The sequence below is a fragment of the Mauremys reevesii genome, linkage group 6 (genome assembly GCF_016161935.1).
Source record: "Mauremys reevesii isolate NIE-2019 linkage group 6, ASM1616193v1, whole genome shotgun sequence".
Classification (NCBI taxonomy): domain Eukaryota; kingdom Metazoa; phylum Chordata; order Testudines; family Geoemydidae; genus Mauremys; species Mauremys reevesii.
In genome coordinates, this window is record NC_052628.1 from 124,256,726 (window position 1) to 124,280,532 (window position 23,807).

At 45.8% G+C, this 23,807-nt stretch overlaps 1 protein-coding gene and 1 long non-coding RNA gene across 12 annotated transcripts in view; one reads left to right on the forward strand and one right to left on the reverse strand.

Annotated features, from left to right (window-relative positions):
• Positions 1 to 16,838, reverse strand: part of LOC120407755 — a 30,748-nt gene extending 13,910 nt beyond the window's left edge. The window contains exons 1-2 of the long non-coding RNA XR_005600233.1: positions 16,713 to 16,838; positions 16,332 to 16,389 (exon numbers count right to left, since the gene is read on the reverse strand). This is a non-coding gene — a long non-coding RNA (uncharacterized LOC120407755). The remainder of the gene's footprint in view (positions 1 to 16,331; positions 16,390 to 16,712) is intronic.
• Positions 1 to 20,999, forward strand: part of NRG1 (neuregulin 1) — an 816,555-nt gene extending 795,556 nt beyond the window's left edge. For 9 of the 11 annotated variants that reach the window (XM_039543746.1, XM_039543749.1, XM_039543750.1 and 6 more), the window contains 5 exons: positions 5,240 to 5,342; positions 9,130 to 9,256; positions 10,723 to 10,853; positions 11,697 to 11,900; positions 19,713 to 20,999. In XM_039543746.1, the coding sequence (XP_039399680.1) occupies positions 5,240 to 5,342; positions 9,130 to 9,256; positions 10,723 to 10,853; positions 11,697 to 11,900; positions 19,713 to 20,364 (1,217 nt within the window). In that variant the 3' untranslated portion in view covers positions 20,365 to 20,999. Of the gene's footprint in view, positions 1 to 1,306; positions 1,349 to 5,239; positions 5,343 to 9,129; positions 9,257 to 10,722; positions 10,854 to 11,696; positions 11,901 to 19,712 lie in introns of those variants that run through there. The other 2 variants (XM_039543757.1, XM_039543748.1) reach the window with 2 other exon arrangements.
• Positions 21,000 to 23,807: the final 2,808 nt, after the last annotated feature.

The following is a 23,807-nucleotide window of genomic DNA, read 5'->3' on the forward strand; positions in this document are numbered from 1 at the left end:
AAGGATGATTTGCATTATCCTAGCATTCTTGAGGAAGAACTAACAATCCTATAACGGATTTTTTAACAGTCAGTAGGAAAAACCATCTGTAAATTCACATTGCACATATATTTCTCTAAGGACTTTTCCCAAGGCTGTTTTGAACTTCTTCCACATCATTTTAAAAAAACACTTCAACACTGTAGTTGTTGTTCTACAAAATATTATTAAATGAATCTGTAAATGTTACACCAATCAAACTAATGAATATGAAAGTGTCTTACTGTCACTCCATTCAAGTCAGTGGAGCTGCACCAGTTTAACCAGCTGAGGATCTGGCCTGTGTTTGGTAAATCTTCATGTGTGTTATTGACCAAGAAAGAGCTCTGTTGTCCCAGGCCCTCTCTCTGAGTGTGACGCTGAGCACTGGCTTGAATAACCATGGATTGTGGTTCAGAACATTCACAGCTGGTTCATGCAGCCTGTTTTCCCAGCTCTACCTGTGCCATTCTGCAGGCTGGCATTGGGGAAACAGGCTTGTCACCTGACCCTTCCCACCCACCCCCGTGGAGTGCTGCTGGCTGTAGATACTACAGTTGTGACAGGCCACCGCTAGTGGGTAGGAAGTCTTTGTGACCTGCGTTTCTGTGAAGAGCCAGGCACTGTCTCTCTCTTCCCTTCTGCAGTATTTCATTTACCTGCCTTTCATGCCGTACTCCATTTAAATTATGTCAAGAGAAGCAGGTTACACACTTCACGACGGCTGCAGAATGCAAAGCCTGGAGCGTTAAGTGTTTGCTCTCATAAAGCTCACATGGGAGAGCTTAGCATGGCCTGTAATATCCAGGAGGACATGTGCAGCACTAACATTTCTATACAAACACACACACTCTGTCCAATATGCAAACCATGCACTGGCTCTGGGAGCTGCCAGTTGAACTTCTCTGAGCCCCTGGAGTCCTTTGTGCCCAAGGGGGACTCACTGTTCAGGATAGGGTAGGTGGCATTCTAAGGATAGAGCAGCACCCCAAGCGGGTTGGTGTTTTGGGGTATAAATTGTGCTTGGAGTTCCATAGGGGTCCCATTAGCAAGGGATTCATGAAATCAGTGAATCCCCCTGTAGCAGGGTGGATCCCTGCTCCTGCCCTGAAGGGGTTAAAAACAGCCCTGGGAAGGGGCTGTGGCTGGAGAAAGCAGCCTTTAGGCTGGGGCAAGAAGCCTGGGCTGATTGGGGAAAGCAGGCTCAGCTGTGGCCATGCTCCAATCAGGCCCAGCTGGCCCCTATAAGAGGCTGTGAGCCAGAAGCCCAGAAGAGTCTCTCTCTGAATGCAGAGAGAGAAGGGCCTGGCTGCAGGGAGCTGGACATAAGGTACCTGAGTGAAGCAGGGCTGGGGGAAAGGCAGAGGAGCTGGGGAGCTCCGGACTGGAAAGCCCCAGGTTGCGGCCTAGCATAAGGCCAATACATTCTGGGGGTTGCAGAGGCAGCCCAGGGGTAGGCCAAGGCAGCAGGTCCAAACCCAATCTTGCCAGTGATGAGTGGCTGATACTGCAGTCTGCCCCAGGGCGTGGGGCTAGACAATGACTGGCAGCAGCCATATACTGAGGCAAGGTGGGGATAGAGGGTGGGGGTTCCCCAGGGAGGGGAGACCCTGAGAGAAAGGAGTTACTGCCAGGGGGCAGCACCCCATGTGAAAGGGCACTGGGTCCAGGGAGGGACACGGGGGCCAGAGGACAGGCAGATCACCAGCCTGCAGAGGGCACTCCAGAGCGGAACCGAGCTAATTCCCAGAAGTCACCAGCAGGAGGCGCTGCTTGGGTGAGTCAGCCCGTCTACACCCTCTCATTTACCCGAAGGCCCCTTTACACCACTCAGAATCAGGCTCGTAGAGCTTGTCCTGTAGTATCCACAATGCATTGTGCTCCACATCCATGAGGAGGGGGTGAACTGTCAATGCAAAATTATCTTCATAAACACACACAAACCACCGTGTTCATTTACATGTTGCACATGACAGACACCATATGACCAACATGGGACACACCAACGTACCTATAACAAGCCTAAACGTCTGTAACACTGTTAGCAAAGCTATCACAGTGCAGAAGCTAGTTTCCATTAAATCAGTGATGCCTTTGGAGTGAATAGGATTTACACTGATATAACCCAGAGCAGGACTTTTCCAGAGTTATTTAGAATAAAATATATGCTAATGCCTGATAACATGAAACCAGACTTCCAGTTCAAGTCATTTTGAATTTAGATTTAATACATATAGTGTATTTAACACCGTTCTCCTGTATGTTGGTTTATTGTGCCCTCACAATACACCATTTGCTTGGCTAACCAATAAGTACTTTCATGGAAGCCTCTAACTAGCCTAGGCTAGGAGTTATGCTGTATGAGAAATCTCTTCGGACTCTGCTTAAACCTTTTTTTCAAGCATTTCTTCACTCTGTTTTTTCTAGTATCAAGCATGCTGTGCCAGGCCTGCAGTTGACTCCTCAACTTATAACCTTGTCTTTCCCTGTATTTCATCTTCTGTCTTTTCCTGTCTGTCATGTTTGTTTTGGGCTTTTTTCCCCTTTTGACTTCCTGTTCTTGGATTTTGAGTTCTTTAATAAATTTTGCAGCATTCTAGTTTTACCACACTGACTTCTTCCCCTCTGTTAATACTCAGTGCTATTAATTTTGTCTGATGGTGTTCATGATCTCTTTACCGGTGTTTTGATTTACAATGAGGTTGGCTTGCAGGAAGTGTTCATTTCATGATAAGGTGCATTGTATCATAGAAACTAAGATACTATTTTTTATTTTGGGAAAACCTCCATTCACGCTGAAACTTGCACTCCATGGTTACCTTACACAATTAGTTTCTAAAGAGTGCCAGGCCTTAAAGGACACACAATATCTGAGTAGCTTTTGTGAACACCTTTGCACAGCCACTGCAATTCTGCAGTGGGCAGTACATACACAGATACAGGGTTATGCCTCAACAATCAGCCACAACATTTCTTAAATTACTTAACAGGTTCTCAGGAAATTATTATTTATTTTTAGGTAATACAAATCTAGGATTGCTACCTAGATGTCAATTAAATTCTCTGAAGTCCCTTTTCCATTTCTAAATAGTAGCCTAACTGGCCCACCATATGTTATGAGTATGATATATCTTTATTACCAGGAAGTTCAGTCTCCCAACCAAAACTCCTGAATTGGCCCTTTCGCAACGTGAAGAATCAGGACCTTCATGGAGATGTAAGGCCAATCCCCACATCCAATCTCACTCCCCATCCCCTGATGCCTCACTTTCCCCCTTTACTCAGATCATATGACATAGAAAGCCACATGGATCTACTGCCAATCACTATAACACTTAGCCTAGAAATAGACACCAACGCACACATGTTGGTTCCTAAAGCCTTTCTGACAAACCTGACCTTCTTTCCGAGAGCCTCAGTACCATCAGCTAATTTAAAACTATACCAAGCCACTTCTATAGGCCACTCAGAGGTATAACCCTTCCAGGGACAACCAGTCCCTGATGGAGGGAAATTTCTTCCTAATTCCCACACTGGGTACCAGAGGCAGCCCACGGAATACCAGAGCATGTTGCTAATCCTTTGCTTTAGCCATGTCATAATATGCTGGGGGCAGTTCTTCACTGTCTCACGCTGCCTGCAGCTCTATTGACATTGGTGGGTTTGCAAGGGACATAAGACAGTGAAGCATTTAGCTCCTGGGTTTAAAGAGACAGTAAGGGAGACCAGCATTGCCACAAACCTGTATGAAGGGACCAGAGGGCAGATCAGTGTCAGGTCAACAGTAAGTGTATCTCTGTGCCTGGCAGTGACCTTCCATGCCCCTAGGTTACTCCTGTGAGGTCAGAGGCAGACTGACAGATCAAGGGCATACCAATTAGAACTGCCCCCTAGGAAACAGGCCAGCAGATTTCAAATCCATATCCATTCCGCCAGGGCTCAGTCCCCACTATGGTGGGGAGCTGCGTTTCTTTTTGTTTGTAAATCTCTCTTATGGCCATTTCCCCGTTGGTGTCAAGATGATGCTCTGCCAGGTTTAAGGCCAAGTTCCTACTGGCATCACATCACTGTTAGGGCCACTTTTCTCGATTGCCGTGGGGAATTCTGACTAATTCCAGGGCCAAATTTTTTTAACAGCCCAACCTTGGTGACCATTTCAGTCCCAAAGAGAGGGAAACAGGCCAGATTCCCAATGTCGTGTCTTGAGTCAACCCTCAGTTGGGCCCAGATCCGCTCAGTGGGAGTTAAATGCCTATGAGGATCTGGGCCTACGTGGCTCCAGTTAAAAGTTCTAAGCATAACATTTCCCTGCTGCAACATACAATGATGCTTTCGCCAAGTGTGACCGATGACGGAATGTGAAGGCTGAGCCAACCCAAACATGGCTGGTGCTAATGATTTCTTTAGAATGGTGAAATATCTCTGCGAATGAGATCAGTGACTAGACCAGGTTTTCTTCAGCGGGCAAGGCTCCCCTCTAGCTAGGACCATTCCTTTAATACAGATCTGGATATGTAAGTAAGCACACAGTGTTTCTTTGATACAGTGCATCACTAATAATTGCTGCTGCCATATTTTGGGGTGATAGGCTCAACTGCTGAGCACTATTAGTGACCGCTGACCATTTGTCTCATTTTCATTGGTGATACAAATTCAAGCCAACCTCATGTTATGAATGTCAAAAGAGACTCTGAAATGTCTCCTGTAAAGACCACTGAGAAATACATTTGATTTGGGAAGGGGGGTGGGGGTTGGAGGAAAGGGACAACATTGAATGTTAAAACAAAATAAGAGAAGAAGAAACAAGCTAAATTTGTTTTCTGGGCCTGGGAATTAACCTTTATTCCAGTTGTCTTTGCAAGAGCAAAACATCCAAAGCATTTTCTAATCACATTATTACCTTAGTGCATTGTGTTTTTATTTTCAGCAAATGCTGATATTTTGTCAGTTTTAAAGTCAGATTTTGGATATTGTTCTAGTTAACAATATAAGTATCTTTTTTATTTTACTTGTTATGGGTTTTTTTGGCACCCACTAGCTGCTGATATTGTGTTAAGAGATTAAGTTCTGATCCTGCAGTAGAGTTTTGCCCAAAGTGCACGGTGATCATGGGTTTGTGTTACTGTGTGATCCTGTGTGGTGGTATGTAGCATGTCCACTGTCATCTGCTTGAATTGTCAGCCTGCATCTTGTAATCTTCTCTGTTTTTGTCCCTTTCTAGAAGCAGAGGAACTATACCAGAAAAGGGTCTTGACCATAACTGGCATCTGCATTGCCCTCCTTGTAGTTGGCATCATGTGTGTTGTGGCCTACTGCAAAACCAAGTAAACTTTTCTCTTCCTTTTAATCTCTGTGATTATCCCTAAGGGCTTTATATCGCAAACCCACACAGCTGAACGTAATGCTCACACTCCATGAGTAGTTCCATTGGACAGTTGTGGGGTGATAGTCAATGCCTGATTGAAACCTGCCAGAGGCTTGCATTGTTGATTCACACCATTGCTATGTGATGGGCATGTATGAAAGCATGATGATTTCATCATGCAAAGTCAATCTGTGTTTATCTAAATTCGAATGTAAGTGACAAAACGAATTAAATACTGGCAGATACAAATCTCACTCAATAGCAGGTGAAAGTATAATACTAATTTTATCACCTTGGATGATATCAGAGGGCTTTGCAAACATTAATTTATTAACTAATCCTCCCAATTAGAATGTGAGTCAAACTAAAATTACTGATCTGTTCGTTCCTTTTTTGTCACATGTTCATAATTCCCATGGGAATCATGATGGGACAACAGACCCCAGCTTTTTAATAATGTGGGTTTTGGAGACTAGAAGTAAAAAGATCAGACTAGTTTGTAAGTATTTGAAAACAAGATCAGCGGCAGTAGGGACCTGGAAATCCAAAAGACTAAAGGATTGAATTTGACATTGTTGTAAATATAGACATGTGCTGTTAAATTCTGTAATTTCTCTGTAAATTATGGGGCTAATGTAAAAAATGTAGGAGCAAGTCCCAGTGAAAGTCAATAGGACTTGTGCTGTCAAATTCTTTTGCTGCTTTTATAAAACTCTTCTAATTGTACCTACCAAACACCAAAATAAAGTATTGTACCCATAAAGTATTTGCACAAAGCAGATGTTCCATTAGATTTGCTGTTCTAGGACTTGGGGGGAGGGATAGCTCAGTGGTTTGAGCATTGGCTTGCCAAACCCAGGGCTGTGCATTCAGTCCTTGAGGGGGCCATTTGGGGATTGGTCCTGCTTTGAGCAGGGGGTTGGACTAGATGATCTCCTGAGGTCCCTTCCAACCCTGAGATTCTATGATCCAACATTCACTGAAACCAATGGACAGTGGGGTTTGGATCAGGCTTCTAACCTACAGCTTTTTAAGCATACACATTCTAAAGTACCTCTCTAGGATTCACCTAAAGCAGGCTGGAATCCAACCCAGCCCTTGATAATCAGGAGGGGCAGGAGATATCGGGAATTGCTGGCAGCGGCCTGTAAAATATTTTTAAAGCACTTTATGAATGTGAAAAGGGGCCTGAGAGGTTAAACCCTCAAAATGTGGCAGTGGAGTCATGCTGGCATTTGGGAGATGTGCTCCCTCCTCCCCCCTCCTATCTTTAGGAAAACCCCACATGGGTTTGAAAAGAATACGTAAAAAAAATAAAGATCTAGAAATGTGTGGGCATCTTTGCAAATGACACTGCTGATGGAGTGTGAAGATGATAACTAACAGTGAATCTTTAATTCCGAAGTGTTCTATCTGCACAGCAATTAAATTAATGAAGAGACGTCGCAGAACGAAGGATGTGCACATTACATTTCCCATTACTCTTTCCTCTCAGCTTCCTTTTGCAATTTCTTTTTAGTTAATGTCCTTTAGATGCAAGAAGAATGACACATTTGCAAAATGCACCCAGCTATATTACTGAAGGGGAAAAGTAGCATAGACTCATAGGGCCATATTCCCACATGGTGCAAATTGGAAGAATTCCATTGACTTCAGTGGAGCTATGCCATTTATACCAGCTAAGAATCTGACCCATAAATTATGAATCTAAGCCTGTTTCGGACCCACCTACGCTACAAATACAGCTGAGGCAGGGATCCTAGTTACCACATAGCTATCCACTAACACGGTTCCAGGTTCTAGCATAGATGCGACCTGAATCATGTTCCCTAACTTGCCTTAAGTCTTGTGCATTGGAATTGTGTAGTAATCATATCTGCTGACTCTGCTGTATTTGTAGTGCACCCAGGCAACCTATGCTACATCTTGGCCTCACTAGTGCAGGAGGAGTGGAAATCGGTGGTTTTCGACCTGTGGTCCACGGTCCCCTATTTCCAAAGGGGTCTGCACATCCACTGGAAATTTTTTAGGGGTCCACAAATGACACACAGGTTGAAAATCACTGCACTAAATTATAACAAAAGCCAAAATGTGCCTCCAGTAATTCATGCAAAAATTATAAAATGCACAGTGTCGAGTAATTCATTCTTTGCATTCAAGCTTCCTTGATCACAGCATCTTTTCAGAAGCTTCAGCTTTTTTTTTTTTTTTTGGCAAGCCTGGAATATCCTCCCTTGAGTTCTGAAAAGGGTTGAAAATAATATGGTTATATCCTGAAGTATCTTATCTGCTAAAATATCTACACTTCTGTAGACAGCTTTGGGTCCTATAGGTACTATAGGCAAGACCCTATATACTCTGCAGTAAACTGGACCTAAATTTTACACTTGATTCCCTGGGTTCTGCAGCACTATTATGGAAATTCTGCAGTACCTTCAAACAAATCTGGAGGATATTTATAAATTAAGTATGAAATTGAATAACATAATTGTAATACTGTAGTCCTGATACATTTTATACTGCAGTTTCAGTCCTTGGTGTGCTATAGATTTTGGTACTGGCAGCTTGTTATTAGCCCATACAAGTGTTCATAGAAGGTTTAGCAGCTGAGCAGGGGACATAGAAGTTGTGGTCTAAGAAGAGGAGTCCGAGGCATTTTGAGATTGTGGCAGAAACACAATAGTTGGATGTTTTTGTCAAAATAGCAGTGAACCTATTAACAGTGTTGACATCAATGTGACAATCACTAGGTTTCAGAGTTAACATGCCATTTACATGAATGAGGCCGTTCACAGAGCTGGCGGGGTGTCTGCACACTTCGGCCAACCTCACTTCATCAGTTAGCACTTTATTAACATTTTCAAGATTTCCTCTGCAACCATAAAGACTCTAAATATATTTTTACATGAAAGCTTGAATTGTAGAGCACAGTTCTGTTGTAGAGGGAGAAATTCCATGGCAAATTCTGTAGCTGCACTGTCACAGAACACACAGTATGAAACATTGGGCTACCTCCTGTCTTGACTGAGAAAAGTCATCACAGTAACACATTGCTAGCTGCAAGGCTGGCAGATGTTGTATAGGACTGGAGGGCTTCTGCTGAGCAGCCACTGCAGGATGCACGTTGCTGCTTTTCTAATCAGGATGGTATTTGCACAGGATCTGCTACTGCTGCCAGTGCAAAGCATTAGCTGTTTGTAACATGGGTGCTCCCTGGCTCGGATCCTAGACCCATAGAACTGATGTGTTAGAGATTAATCGTTTCCAGCATGTCCATCCAGCCCATGCTATCAAACACATAAGCAGTCTGCATAATACCAGATTGCATTTACATGCACAAGCAAAGGCAGAAGCACATCCACTGTGTTTTGCGCTTTGATTGCATAGTGATGGGGGTTGGCAGATCAGTACAGTAGAAGGGAATCAAGCTATATATGTCAGTGGACTGTTAGATCCAGAATGTCACCACCTAGTCAATCTGATCTTCAGAGGAGAACTGCTTCTGAAATGGAGTAAGTTTTGGAAATGGATCTCCTCCTCTCCCACCTTTCCCTGTCCTTCTGCAACTCCCTTCACTCCCACACACACCTTCCACAGCTCTGCCAGTGCTTGTAACCCTGGTGATAGAGATTGCTCAGAGACCCTCAACAACAGGCATGGGTTGACAGTAAAGTGGTTCTGTCGTGCTGGATGGTGCAGCTGTCTTTCTTTTGTCTATTAAAATCATTTCCCTCTTTCACATACAGGAAGCAACGGAAAAAGTTGCATGATCGTCTTAGGCAGAGCCTTCGCTCTGAGCAGAACAACATGGTGAACATGGCTAATGGGCCCCACCATCCCAATCCACCGCCCGAAAACGTCCAGCTGGTAAATGTAGGTAGCCACTGCATTTATCTGAGGGCTTTTCAACTGCTAGCTACTAAAAATTAATGATCAGGGTTTCCAGGAATGTGGGATTTCTCCACCAAGAAATGATTAGAAACTTTTTAAGAAATTATTCTAATGTACAGTAAATTCAGAGCATTTTCATGTACAGCCATTTCAGAAGAACATTGGATATCAGTCACTAGATCGCTCTGGATCAGAGGCTGAGATGTTAGAATACCAGCTTTAGCAGAAGAAACTCAGAGCTCATAGCCACAGTACTTTAAAGAAGCATGTCCTTGGAGATGTTTCTCTACAAATAATGTACCAAGTGGATATTTAATCTTCCTGGTGTGGACTAGCCTAATTGCCAGTTGGTAGATCGTGGTGCTTTTTCTTTTGTAGTCACCAGGTTACGAACAAACACTACACTGGGAGGAGTTGACACTAAACTGGGAGGAGTGGTTGATACGCTGGAGGGTAGGGATAGGATACAGAGGGACCTAGACAAATTAGAGGATTGAGCCAAAAGAAATATGATGAGGTTCAACAAGGACAAGTGCAGAGACCTGCACTTAGGACGGAAGAATCCCATGCACTGCTACAGACTAGGGACCGAATGGCTGGGCAGCAGTTCTGCAGAAAAGGACCTAGGGGTTACGGTGGACGAAAAGCTGAATATGAGTCAACAGTGTGCCCTTGTTGCCAAGAAGGCTAATGGCATTTTGGGTTGTATAAGTAGGGGCATTTCCAGCAGATCGAGGGATGTGATCATTCCCCTCTATTCAGCACTGGTGAGGCCTCATTTGGAGTACTGTGTCCAGTTTTGGGCCCCACACTACAAGAAGGATGTGGATAAATTGGAGAGAGTCCAGCGGAGGGCAAAAAAAATGATTAGGGGGCTGGAGCACATGACTTATGAGGAGAGGCTGAGGGAACTGGGATTGTTTAGTCTGCAGAAGAGAAGAATGAGGGGGGATTTGATAGCTGCTTTCAACTACCTGAAAGGGGATTCCAAAGAGGATGGCTCTAGACTGTTCTCAGTGGTAGAAGATGACAGAACAAGGAGTAATGGTCTCAAGTTGCAGAGGGGGAGGTTTAGGTTGGATATTAGGAAAAACTTTTTCACTAGTAGGGTGGTGAAGAACTGGAATGGGTTACCTAGGGCGGTGGTGGAATCTCCTTCCTTAGAGGTTTTTAAGGTCAGGCTTGACAAAGCCCTGGCTGGGATGATTTAGTTGGGTTTGGTCCTGCTTTGAGCAGGGGGTTGGACTAGATGACCTCCTGAGGTCCCTTCCAACCCTGAGATTCTATGATTCTATGATTTTCTTGTTCTTCAAGCCACCAAAGGCTGGTGAATGTTGCAGGGGTAATGCTCACCCGGGACCCAAAATAAATATCTGAACAAAATGTGTGTGTGTGCAGATGTGTTGTACGTTCCCCTGTGTAAACCTGAGATACCTCTGTTTCTTCAGCAGTATGTATCTAAAAATGTAATATCCAGTGAACACGTCATTGAGAGAGAGACAGAGACGTCGTTTTCCACAAGTCACTACACCTCGACAACGCATCACTCCACCACTGTCACCCAGACGCCCAGTCATAGGTACCAGAATGAGAAAACAAACCTCCCTGCCTAAGGAGAAACTGGTGGATGTCAGTTCTGCCACCATTACCTAAAGCAGATGCTTAAAAATGCACTGGTCATGAAGTTTTAATCTAAAGATGTATGGTACTTGACATCCTGCCACTAAAACTAATTATCTTCCTGGGAGTTTACCAAGAGCCCATATGATTGTGTGGAGTTCCATTACTGGTACTGTGAATTTTAATATACACAAAGTGTTGAACTGAGGAGATAGTGTGTGTTGTTGGAGATACTGTGAGATCACTTAGTATGGCTCTAGCTCAGGGGTTCTCAAACTTCATTGCAGCGTGACCCCTCCCCCCTTCTGACAGCAAAAATTACTACACGACCCCAGAAGGGAGGACCAAGGCCTGATCCAACCACGCCCCACTGCCCCAGCCCAAGGGGACCTGTAGCTTGACCCCCACTGCCCGGGGCTGAAGCCAAAGCCTGAACCCCATCACTCATGGTCCCCAGCAAGTCCAGCACCAGCCCTGGCGACCCCATTAAAACGGGTCCCACTGGGGTCCCAATCCACAGTTTGAGAAGCCTTGCTAATGACTGGAAAACTCTTTTCCACCCCGAACTAAACCACCTGCTGATAGTCAGAAAAATAAAACCATCTTGTCATTGTAGGATGGCAGAATTCACACCAACTAGGGTCTGCGATTGCCATAAACCAGTATGGAGTTTAACAGGCATATCCCGAGCTGTATGTAGCCCTTGCTCTCTCATTGTTAAACTTCAGTGAGTTTGCTTTCTCCTGTATTGAATTTAAAATGAAAGCTCTTTCTCTCCTCTTTCCTCCCTCCCTTCCATCAGTTGGAGTAACGGTCAGACGGAAAGCATTATCTCGGAAAGCCACTCCGTGCTTGTGAGTTCTTCTGTAGAGAACAGCAGGCACACGAGCCCAGCAGGAGCCAGAGGACGCCTCAGTGGCATAGGAGGTCCACGAGATTGCAACAGCTTCCTGAGGCATGCAAGAGAGACCCCTGACTCCTACCGAGATTCGCCTCACAGCGAAAGGTACTACAAGAAATTCATTTTGCTCCCTCTAGCTGCCAGGGCAAAGTGGGCTTGAAGAGATTCAGAGTGAATCCTCGTGCCTGAGGACCAGAGAGAAAATTCTGTTTCTTTAGGAAATGCTCCTCCTCATTCATAAATGTGACGAGCAGTGCCCCATTAATCTCTCAAATACGTTTCTTCCCTTCCTTCCTTCTCTGGTCCTGGCTCGTGGCTACTGGGCCGTAGCTCACATACGGACATTTGCCAGAGTTTCCACTGCATATGAAGCTAGGAAAGGAGATCAAAGGGGAACCTTTTGCTTAGTTCCGTTTCTCGGTTGCTTCCTGCATCCAAGTAAGGCAGCCTATGGAGTTTATCAGAGACAAAAGAGGAGGATAAAGAGGATTGATTGACTGATCCACTGGAGGGGAGATTTTTCAAAAGCACCTATGTACCTTAGGAGCACAAGCCCCTTTGTCTTTCAGTGGGATTTCTGCTCCTACACCCCTTAGGTGCTTTTGAAAATTCCCCCCAGGTGTGTTTGTAAGTAAAAGCAAAACTTGAACTGACACCGGGTAGGATAAAGCGTCAGTACAGATAGCAGCAGCAGCCTATATGCACAGGAGAGATAACAGGCAAAAGGGAAAAATGAATGGATATTTACAATGCCTGTGAAGCGCTGTCATTCTTGTTGTTATTATGAGAGCACAGGAGAGCCCCACTCAGGATCTTTTGTGTGAGGCACTGCACAGTACAAACATGTACAGAGACAGGATCCCTGCCTCCAGAAGCTTACAATTGGAAAAGACAAGTGGCATATGAAGGAGTGGGGGAAGGGCAAACTGTCAAATACAAACCATTTCTTTATACATTGTTGTCTTTGCAACTTTTAAAAATAATTATAAATACATTAAGGTAGCACCAGTTATCCCCATCTGCCCTTTAAGCCCTCATTGACAGCCCTAACTTAAGAGTTCTGTGGGTTAGGATATAAGAAAAATGAGAACAAAATGTTCCTAGACCAACTCTGAGTGTTGTGAATTCACAGGGGGATTTTAACTGCCTGTCTGTGGTAGCATAATTACTGCCAAATAAACATAATCACAGAAGTTCTTGAGTTCTGCACGAGACACTTTCATGATTCAAAAAGTAGCATGTGCAAATGACAGCAGAAGCCATATATCCTGCGTTGGTTCTTACAAATAGAGAGGAGCTGGTTAAGATAGAGAAGCTTGAATAATAGGAATGAACTGTATGAATGTACCATGTAGGAATGCAAAACAGAGCTTAAAGCTGGGTCATCACTAGCTGTCGAATTATTGTGAAAAAACTGCCTGTAATTTTACTCTGGACTTTGGCTTTCAAGAAATGCAGTGTCTAGCAACTCCCAAATCGGGTGAACAGCTATGGCCCTGATCCAGCAGAGCACTTAAGCACATGCTTAACTTTAATCATATGAGTAGTCCTGTTAATATTGATGGGCTCACTCAAGTATAAAGTTAAGTATGTTGTGACGGGTTCGACTCACCACTGTGGTGCCTTCTGCTGCCCATCCTGCAAATTAGCTCGGGGTTGCCAGTGCACCCTCCTCAGGTGGTGTCTCGCCCGTCGTAACTCCTGTCTCTGCGTCCAGGACCCGCGTTACTCCCCGACCGCGTTGTCCTCTTCCACTCGGTCCTTTCCCCCATTCCAGGGGACCGACAGACCTCAATCCAACCTGCCTCAGTGGCAGTCTGCAGTCCAGGTTCTAGACACTCATCTCAGCGGCAGACTGCAGTCCATGTACTGGCCACTTTGCTCAGTGGACAGTGGGGGAAAGAGGAGGGACCCTGGGCCTGCCCGCTGAGCATGGGACCCTATAGCCGGCAGCCACGTACTGCCCCTGCTCCAACTCTGCCATCTCCTTCCCTGGGCCGCTTCCTCTGCACCTCCTCTGTCCTTGTATCAGGGCCTCAGTCTAGCAACCCTCACCCCAGAGCTTCTCCTACTCTGCTGTCCCTGCCCAGCACTGCTCTGTCCATGGTGCTCCAGCCTTCTAAGCAGCCAGTCTTCCTCCTTCAAACTCCAGGGAGTGACTGCCCCCTCCTCTGCTCAGCAGCCCCTTCTTATATGGGCCAGCCTGGCTCTGATTGGCCTCTCCAATAAACCTTTTCCTAATTGGCTGGCTCTACAAGCCTTTTCCTTATTGGCTGCCTCCCACGCAGCATCCCCAGGTTGGCTTTAACCCCTTACATACCAGTGAGGGACAGCTGCCCCATCACACACCCTCCCCCTTAAGATCACACCCCTGAAGGTGCGCAAGGGGTGGGGGGTTTCTATCTTCCCAGCTTCCCTCGCAGCTGGGCCTGCAGGGTGTCTCTCTCCTGCCTCAGGTTCTCCACCAAGGGAAGCAGCCTGTCTCCCTCTTCCAGGGTCTGGGTCCCCACCGTAGCTTGTCCTACTCTTGCATAGGTTCCCTGTTTCTCTGGATCTCTGCCCCACTCATCTTACCCATCACCTCCCTACCTCCCCCTTCTGGGTAGGGGAGAGGGTTGTCTATCAGGGCCTCAGTCACTGCCCCCTTGTTCTGAGCATTCTCAGACCGAGCCCTGCGCTCTGGCATCCCCCACTTTCTCCTCTGGGTGCAATGCCTTTTTATATGGCCATTCTCATGGCACGGGAGGCTTATCCCTTCTCTCCCTTTGGCCATGGCCCTCTCATGGTCCTTCTCCTTTTTATCGGCCCTTTCCCCTGGGCTAGCCTTACCCCTATAATCCAGAGGGCACTGCCTCCACTCGTGTCCCTGTTGCCCACAGGTCCAACAAACCCGGTGCCTCCCTGTTCTCCTCACAGGGGGGTCTCTCTTGGGCTCTTTCACCTTCTTATTCTCTGGGTGGGGCCCCCATTCCCCAGCCCGGTAGGGGCACTCCCTCTTAACATGTCCCAGCCTCCCACAGGTGAAACGTTAGCTTGGCCTCCTGGTTCTGGTGCCCTCTCACTCCCTACGACTCTCACGGACTCCCCTTTGTGTTTGGTTAACCCAGCCATATAAGCCTGCAGGTGCTCCTGTACCTCCCATTGTCTTTTCTGGGTGGAGAGCACCTGCTGCAGCAGAGTCTGAAGCTGCCCTTGCGGCGTGTCGGCCCCTTCCCTCAGGGACACCGCCTTCGGAGTCCAGTTTGAGAAGGCCCCAGAACCCTCCGCAAAGAAGGCCTTAGTATACCCCAATTCCATTCTGTACCTTACTTATCCCTTAGCCTCTCAAATAGGCAATAGTCCCCACAGTCTTCTATCTTCCCCTTGTATCGGGGTGACCGTGTGCCCGCATTTTCCACCATATGTGACAGGTTCAACTCACCGTTGTGGCGCCTCCTTCTTGCCGTCCTGGGAATTAGCTCAGGGTTGCCAGTGCACCCTCCTCAGGAGGAGTATCGCCCGTTGTCACTCCTGTCTCTGTGTCCAGTACCTGCATCGCTTCCCGACCGCATCGGCCTCTTCAGGACACAGCCCTCCAGCTGTGCCACACTCAGTTCTTTCCCCCCTTCCGGGGAACTGACAAACTAACCACTTACCTCACTGGCAGTTTGCAGTCCAGGTTCTAGCCTCTTGTCTCAGTGGCAAACTGCAGTCCATCCACTGTCCACTTCACTCAGTAGGGGCAAGGAGGGTGGGGAGCCCGGGCCCGCCCACTATCCAGGCCCCTAACCAGGGAGCCTATAGCTGGCAGCCATGTACTGTCCCTCCTCTAACTCCACCGTCTCCTTCCCTGGACCACTTCCCTGCAGCCCCAGCACCTCCTCTGCCCTTGTATCAGGGCCTCAGTCTGGCAGCCCTCAGCCTGGAGCTTCCTCTTACTCTGCTGACCCTGCTCTGTCCATGGTGCTCCAGCCTTCTAAGCAGCCAGTCCTCCTCCCTCAAACTCCAGGGAGTGACTGCCCCCTCCTCTGCTCTGCAGCCTCTTTTTATATGGGCCAGCCCAGCCTTGATTGGCTCCTCCAATAAACCTTCCCCTAATTGGCTGGATCTGCAAGCTTTTTCCCTATTGGCTGCCTCCCACGCAGCCTCACCAGGGTGGCTTAAACCCCTTACATACCAGTGAGGGGCAGCCGCCCCATCACACATGTGCTTAAGTGCTTTGCTGGATCAGGGTCTATAGTAGCAAATATTGTATTCTGTACTGTCTATGGGCCATATGGATTGTACTCCCAAGTTCATGCAGTATCATTAGTATAGCATATTTGATCTTCTGGGTGAGAAGAGAGGATGTTGTTTGCACTGCCCTTCTGGAGTGTCTAGGTTACCTTGGGCAGCATTTTGACACATTAGCTGTCTTTTGGGGTATATAGCTCTTCATTCTAACAAGGAGAAAGAGGGCACCGCATCTCCAGGTATTGCATTTCCTCCAAATAACATTCCAGGGGGAAATACAGGCTGCATTTTTACAATAAATCACCAGTCAGTGATGGCCCAAACCTGTGTTTGATGTTACCGTGAACCCTGGGTGTTAAATTAGGCCTCATCTATCTTCAGCCTGCAGGAAATAAATGGCAAATTATTTCTGGAAGACGGAGGGAGAGAGAGACTCTAGATTAAAGCTGAATTTGAACCATAAAAGAACCTGATAAAATAAAAATGCAGATTCCCTTTTCCTCTAAGACTTTGGTGTGCAGGGAGTTAATGAGATAAGAATATATTCCTTCAAGGCTCTGATCTCTACAGTTAACCTGAGTCACATCTTAATTTTACTTTAAAAGCTAAATAAAGGTTGAGGACCAGCTCCTCAGCTAATGCATGTTGTCCTGGCTCCATTGAAGTCCATGGAGCAACACCAGTTTATACCTGCTGGGCACCCACCTTGTATTCAGTAGAACATATTTGCTGCATCTCACACCAGAGAAGCTTGTAGAAACCATCTCTGTGGCTGACCTAAGACCTGGTCTGCACACTGTGATACAGCAGGGCCAGGGAGCAGCAGGAGAGTGTTAGATGGGAGGTATATAAACCCTAGGATGATCAAGACCTTATTCCCTGTGGAACAAGGAAAGCTTACTACAGAGTAATTGGAGCACCTGGAGCCAATTAAGGCCCCGCCCAAGACCTAATAAAAAAACCCTGCTTCAGTCAGACAGAGGGAGGGAAGGATAGCTGACTAGAGTTTGGAGGAGTATTGCTGTTAGCCAGAGGACCAGGGGAAGGGAAAGCAGTGCAGAGGGACTCCCCTGGCACAAAGGACTGAGGGAAACCCTACCCAAGGGGAGAGAGGGTGAGCAGCTCACAAAGCTGAAGGGGCTGGGACCCAGGGTAGGAGAGCGGACCTGGGTCTCTTCCCCATTCCCCTCTCTCTCTCCCATCAAGGCACTAGCGGAGCCCATAACACCCAAGAATAGGGGCAAGGGGCGGCACCCTGACCCACCACACCAAGAAAAAGCACAGGACCCACCACATTAGCATTGACCATTTGCCACAACACAAAGTGATTGGTATTGGTTTCATTAAACCAGTCTACATCTCTGTGTGTGGATCCTCTTATATAAGTTTAAACCTGGATTCTGTCCGTTTAGTTTGTTGGTCAATTTACAGGCGCACACTAAACTGATACACCCAGTTTTAAACCCGTATAAGCGTCATGGGGTCATATGACATAGGGCTGGAAAGGACCTCCTGGGTCATCAAGGCCAGTCCCCTGCTGTGACAGGAAACTCCATCATACAATCCCATTCACAAACATATCACGCTCCATCCAGGTGTGTCTCTATGTGTGCGTCAATACACAACGTTGGACCAGTTTAACTAAACCAAATGAAGTGAAACTTCCTGTCAGCAGCTGTTGTTGGGCAGAAACTTCTATCCCTTGAGCACCAGCTATAGAAAGATTTGAATAGATCAGAGAGCTCCTGAATATAAGGAAAAAGAGGGAATGATTTTATTCTGTTATTTGACACACAGACCTATTTGTTCCTCTCTGGTCTCATGGTGGCCAACTTGATTCATTGCCACAAATGGTTACTTCTGTCATTTTTTTCCTAGAAACAAAGGGCAGATGTAAATCAGCAGAGCACCACTGAAATCCATGGAGCTACACCAGCTGAGAGTCTAACCCAATTTCCCTCCTTCCAATTAACCTGCTGTGTTTAATCAAGAGGAATATGCAGAACTGAGTCATGCTTTGGATGACAATTTTGGATTTAGACTGATTTTGATCATTTCAGACTCAGATAACTTTCACCAATTAAAAATAAAATGCACTTATCAGCAGTAGGCCTATAACTTGTGCAGGACGTACCACTTGGGTATGTCTTACATTTGGATACAACTGAAATTCAAGCAGGTGAAGTTCAGGGAAAGGAAAAACAGACAAAACCAATTTAGAATGTCATGCTGTGCACTGTGCCTTTGATCAGGCATTTTGAGCCAGATCCTCAGCTGGGGTGAATTAGCCTGGCTTCCCTGAGTGCAAGGGAAGGACACTGATTTACACCCACAGAGAATCTGGCTCTTTGTCTTTCATGTTTGAACATCAGTAGGATTTTTGTTTTAAGGGACGGCTGCCTACCTGGCAGCTTGGCTCCATTTATAAAAATCACCTTCAACTGCTAACCTTCCCCAGAAAGATACCAAGGGATTCTGAGTAAATTCTCTAGAGGGGCCATTAACACTGAGCCAAACCGTCCTTTGTGTCGGCTCTTGTTTCCACACAGGGGGCAGGAAATGCTCTGTGTTTTGATTTCTGAAGCTGTTGCCGGATCATTTTGTCCAGGGGCTGGATCCTCATGCCCCCATAGAACTGGCAAGGAGATTGTGTGCGCGGGGGCGGGGGGGAGGTGTGTCCTGGAAAAAGACCTTATAAGGATCATATTCCACGTAAGGAACAGCTGCCATTTTAAAACGCTATTTTACACATTTAAAAGTCAGGAATTACAGTGTGGAATGGTTTCTCCAGGGGTCAGCACCCAGATGTTTCCACTGCACAAAGTAGAGATTCCTGATCAGTTCTGAAACCCAGGCCCGATATGTTTTAACATTAGGGGTCCACCTAAGTACTCTGGTTCCGATTCTGACATCAGTGGAACTACTGTTACAGTAAAGAATCACTTACTCAGCATGAGTAAAGGTGGCAAAATCAGCTCCTCTGTTTTTAGCAGAGGTATGCAGGCTCAAGCTTCAGCTAGCCTCCATTCTGCTCATTTTAGTTCTTTTCCCTGCTCGTTCCCTCAAGTCCCAGACACGGGGCAAATGTTGCCTGGAACAACAAGCACTGTAGCTTTTATAAACTACTTGCATCTGCATTGTGTTTCTTTCATCTCCTGCTCCTACCTCCCATCGCTGGACTCACCGAAGAACTGAAAATACTTCCCCTACTCTTCCAATAGCCCTACACTTCTGGTTTCATCAAATTCCTCTCCTCCCTCGATTTTCCCCATAAGAACAAAAGCATTCTAGGCTAGCATACCATGTGGCTAATAACACTGGGAATGTCTCTCTGTCAGGTATATAGATTATGGGAGCATTGACAGAGGCTGCTGCATTTTTCAGTGATGGCCTAAATGAAAAGCAGTATGCATTCCCTACTGCCAGGATTATCCCTGCATGCAGCTACATGCACATGTCAAATCCACAGCTTGCATGCATGCATGCAACATCCAGTGCGCAGGTGCAAGGCAAGCACATGCAAAAATACATATTGACTATTGCATGCATTAGAAAATGATTCCTATATTCCCAAGGGTATTGCACGTGACATCACAAACGTGGGACATGGATAATATGGCAATGATTTGTTCCTCAAAGGTGTTTTCTCTTATGTTTATTCATTCTCCACCTTTATGGGGCCTTTTTGTATATGTTCTTATTCAGGTATGTATCAGCTATGACCACACCGGCTCGCATGTCACCTGTTGATTTCCACACTCCAAGTTCTCCAAAGTCCCCCCCTTCAGAAATGTCTCCACCGGTATCCAGCTTAACTGTATCTGTCCCTTCTGTGGCGGTCAGTCCCTTTATGGAAGAGGAGAGGCCTCTGCTTCTGGTGACGCCACCTCGGTTACGGGAGAAGTATGACCATCACATTCAGCAGTTCAACTCCTTCCACCACAACCCCGCCCATGAGAGCAACAGTCCACCACCTAGTCCTCTGAGGATAGTAGAGGATGAGGAATATGAGACCACACAGGAGTATGAGCCAGCACAGGAGCCTCCAAAGAAACTAGTCAACAGCCGGAGGGCAAAAAGAACAAAGCCCAACGGCCACATTTCCAACAGATTAGAAGTGGACACCGACACAAGCTCTGAGAGCAGTAGCTCGGAGAGTGAAACAGAAGACGAAAGAATAGGTGAGGATACACCTTTCCTGAGCATACAGAACCCCATGGCAACCAGCCTAGAGGCAGCCACTGCATACCGACTGGCTGACAGCAGGACTAACCCAACTAGCCGGTTCTCCACACAGGAAGAATTACAAGCAAGGTTGTCCAGTGTAATAGCTAATCAAGACCCTATTGCTGTATAAAACATAAACAAAATGCATAGATTCACATGTAAAACTTTATTTTATATAATGAAGTATTCCACCTTTAAATTAAACAATTTATTTTATTTTAGCAAATTCCACTAATAGAAAACAGGAGGGGGAAAAAAACTTTTATAAATTAAATATATGTATGTACAAATGTGTTATGTGCCATATGTAGCAATTTTTTACAGTATTTCAAAAATGAGAAAGATATCAATGGTGCCTTTATGTTATATTATGTTGAGAGCAAGTTTTGTACTGTTACAGTAATTGCTGTTCCATGGTATTTTGCAGAATCTTCCGACCTTCAGTTCTCCTGGCTTTTTTGTGCATTGCGTTATGGTAACTGGAGGTCTGGTTTGCAAGAATTGCAAAAGTCCCTATGTTTGCTTGTAGTAGACTACCCCCCAAATCAACATACCCTGTGATGAGATACCCACCAACAAAACAAGACTGTTTTCTTCTATAACAGGTTTTATTTGCTTTCCGTATCTGAAATGAGTTGTATCTGCTTTCTGCCAGCCAAAAGGTTTGCTTCATTGGGCACTGGAATAATAGTACATCCAAAGCATGCTACTATTAATGACAGCAGGATAACAAAAATTGCATTAAATAATGTTACATATTCGAAAGAGAGTAATACTGTGATTTTAAACTGAATATGTTATTAATCAGCAATCACTTGTACTCACTAGGAACTGTCATTACATTTTTTTCCAGATATTAATTGTCCTAGTTATCCCTTAGAAAATGGGCTCAGAGTAGCAGAGGCTGTGATCCCAGTAGTTTACAAAAAACAAGATTTCCATTAGCTTAAGTTGCTGGGAAAAATACACCAGGTATCTGTAACCAGACAAGGAAAAGAACTAGCTGGGGGAAAAAAGCCACTAATAAAAGTGCAGCCATTTTTACCCGTATTTTTAATGTTGATTTTTAATAGACAAGTTATTCTTTGTTTCCAAAGGGACACGGTGAGAAAAAAACCCAATAACTATTCTGTGACTTGTTGGAGCTACTGTTAGAATGAAAGTTATCCTTGTACATAGAAATGACTTGAAGCCAAATCAATTTGCTGAATAGTTAAAAGGAATCCTGGTGGGAAAGACATAGCAGAAGACGCATTGAGTTCATATCTGGTGACCTGATTTTTTTTAATAGTTCTATGAAAAGCCCATGCTGCGTTGATTAGCCCCACAATGTCCATGGGTATTTGTGCATGTGACCAGTGATTGCATTAGAATCTTTGCTTGGTAATAGACAAGAGAGGGATCAATACTGGAGTTATTGCACCCTTTCTGACAGAAGCAAATCGCCTCTTTTGCACCGAATTCTGATCAGTTTAGTGGGGTGACTCCCACTCAGTTGATTTTGATTTTACATTCAGCTGGCACAATGCAGACTCAGGACTGATGTAAATAGCAAGCATTCTGCATGGCCCCCTGGGAGTATGAATAGGAGAACATCAGTGCTGTAAGTATGACTGATCCTAAATAGGAGCCATTTCAGGACAACAAAAATTTCAGCCGTGATTTACTCTTGATTCCAATCCCAGTTACACTGGTGTAAATCAGAATATATCACGGCAATTATGCCAGATATACACCAGTGGAACTAAGGCCGCAGTTCAGCAAACCTCTAAGCACATGCTTATCTTTAGCATGTGCTCAAGTCCCATTGGCAGCAGTAGGACATGAGTAAAGTTAAGCACACGCTGAAGTGCTTTGCTGAATAGGGTTGGGCACCTCATTCAGGGTCTAAAAGCAGAATCTGGCCAATTGTGGTAAATGCAGCTACTCAGTACTCTGGATGAAGGCGGGGAGCGACAGTACTGTATTATCAAAACAGACAGCATCAGCTTCACTTTTGCTGTGAAATCAGAGTTCTTAGCCATCTGATCAAGCAGACTGAGAGCTTAGGACAGTAGGGAAATAGTGACAAGATTACAAGGGAGAATCTTTCTGATGGAAGGGAAAGCAAGGGCAGGTTATTTTCAGTGAGAAAGCTCAGGCAGTGGGCTCAGTTGTACTTGCATATCACTGCGCATTTAAAAAGCATATGGGAGACTGCAGAGTTTTTAACTGATGTATTACCACGACTCATATTCCTTCCCAGTTTTCCCTCCTCTTTTGTATGTATTGCTGTATTTTCACTGTGCTTACCAGTGTCTTTGTATTGCATCTGCACACAACCAGGGCCCTGTGTAAATTCTGGATGCCTGGTGCTCATTTCATGTTAGTCATTATTACTGTTGTAGCAGTCTCCGCAGAGACATGGGCCCCATTGTGTTAGGAACTGTACAAACACATAGTAAGAAGAAGTGGCTGGGGTTTTCAAAGCAGCCTAAGTGATTTAGGAACAAAAGTATTATTGCCTGTCAATGGGACTTGTGCTCCCAAGTCACTTAGGCACTTTTGAAAATCCAACCCAGTGCTGCCCCAATGCGTTTACTAAATAGACTAGACGGCCAAAAGGTGGGAGGGGAAAGAGAGGGAAAGTGACCTGCCCAAGGCTGCACCACTGGGAATAGAGCCCCAATCTCCTGGGTCCACATTCAGTGCCCCATCCACTGAATCACGCCATGTCTTGGTGACCTTTGAGGCTTCTCACAGATTAATCAGGGGGGTGGGGTGGTTGATCACATGAAAGCAGAGAAAATTACTTACAACATTGAAAGTATTATCAAAGATTACAGAAGGGCACTACAAAATGGAAATCTGTGCCTTGTGCATGTGGGACACCTGGGGAAAGCTGTTACAGTCTTCCGATTGCATTGTCAAGCTCTCAAGCCAAAGGAGCTGCCCCAGCATACAGGCGGAGTGACGCACAACAGAGCACGAGCCCTGAGAGCTTTAAGCTGGGGTTTTCAGAGATGCATGTGCTCAATGAGTGTCAGTGGGCGTTGGCTGCCTAACTCCATTAGACGCCTTTGGAAAGCTCAGCAAAAACCAAACCTGTGATAAGTAAGTAGAATTACCCTGGTTTTGCATCAGCATAACAGCAGAATTTGGCCTCATGCATGAGCCATATTAGTAATACATACTGAGAATGATAGGACCCAGCTCTGCACAGTCTGAGAGGAGGTTAACAAATCAGTAACATGGCTAGCCCTGACTCTGCTGCGGCCTGTTGCCTCCTGGAGATGGGCTTGAGCCTGCAAGAGGTGCTGAGCAATCCCTGGACCTGCTGCTCACCTCGCAAGACTGATGGGAGGAAACTCAGCTCTTGGCATTAGAGCAAACATGCTTTCCGGTGCCAGGCCAGGTCATCTCTTGGGGCCAGTTGCTGCACTGTCTGTGCTATTGGGGTCCCTTTAACAACGTGCAACCCCCTGGCAGCCCCGCCGGCCCTCTGCTAAAACTCACAGTAAGTGTAACAGCAATCCGAGGGGGAACAAAGACTCTGTGGCTGTAAAACCACCCTGAGTTCTATGACCATGACAT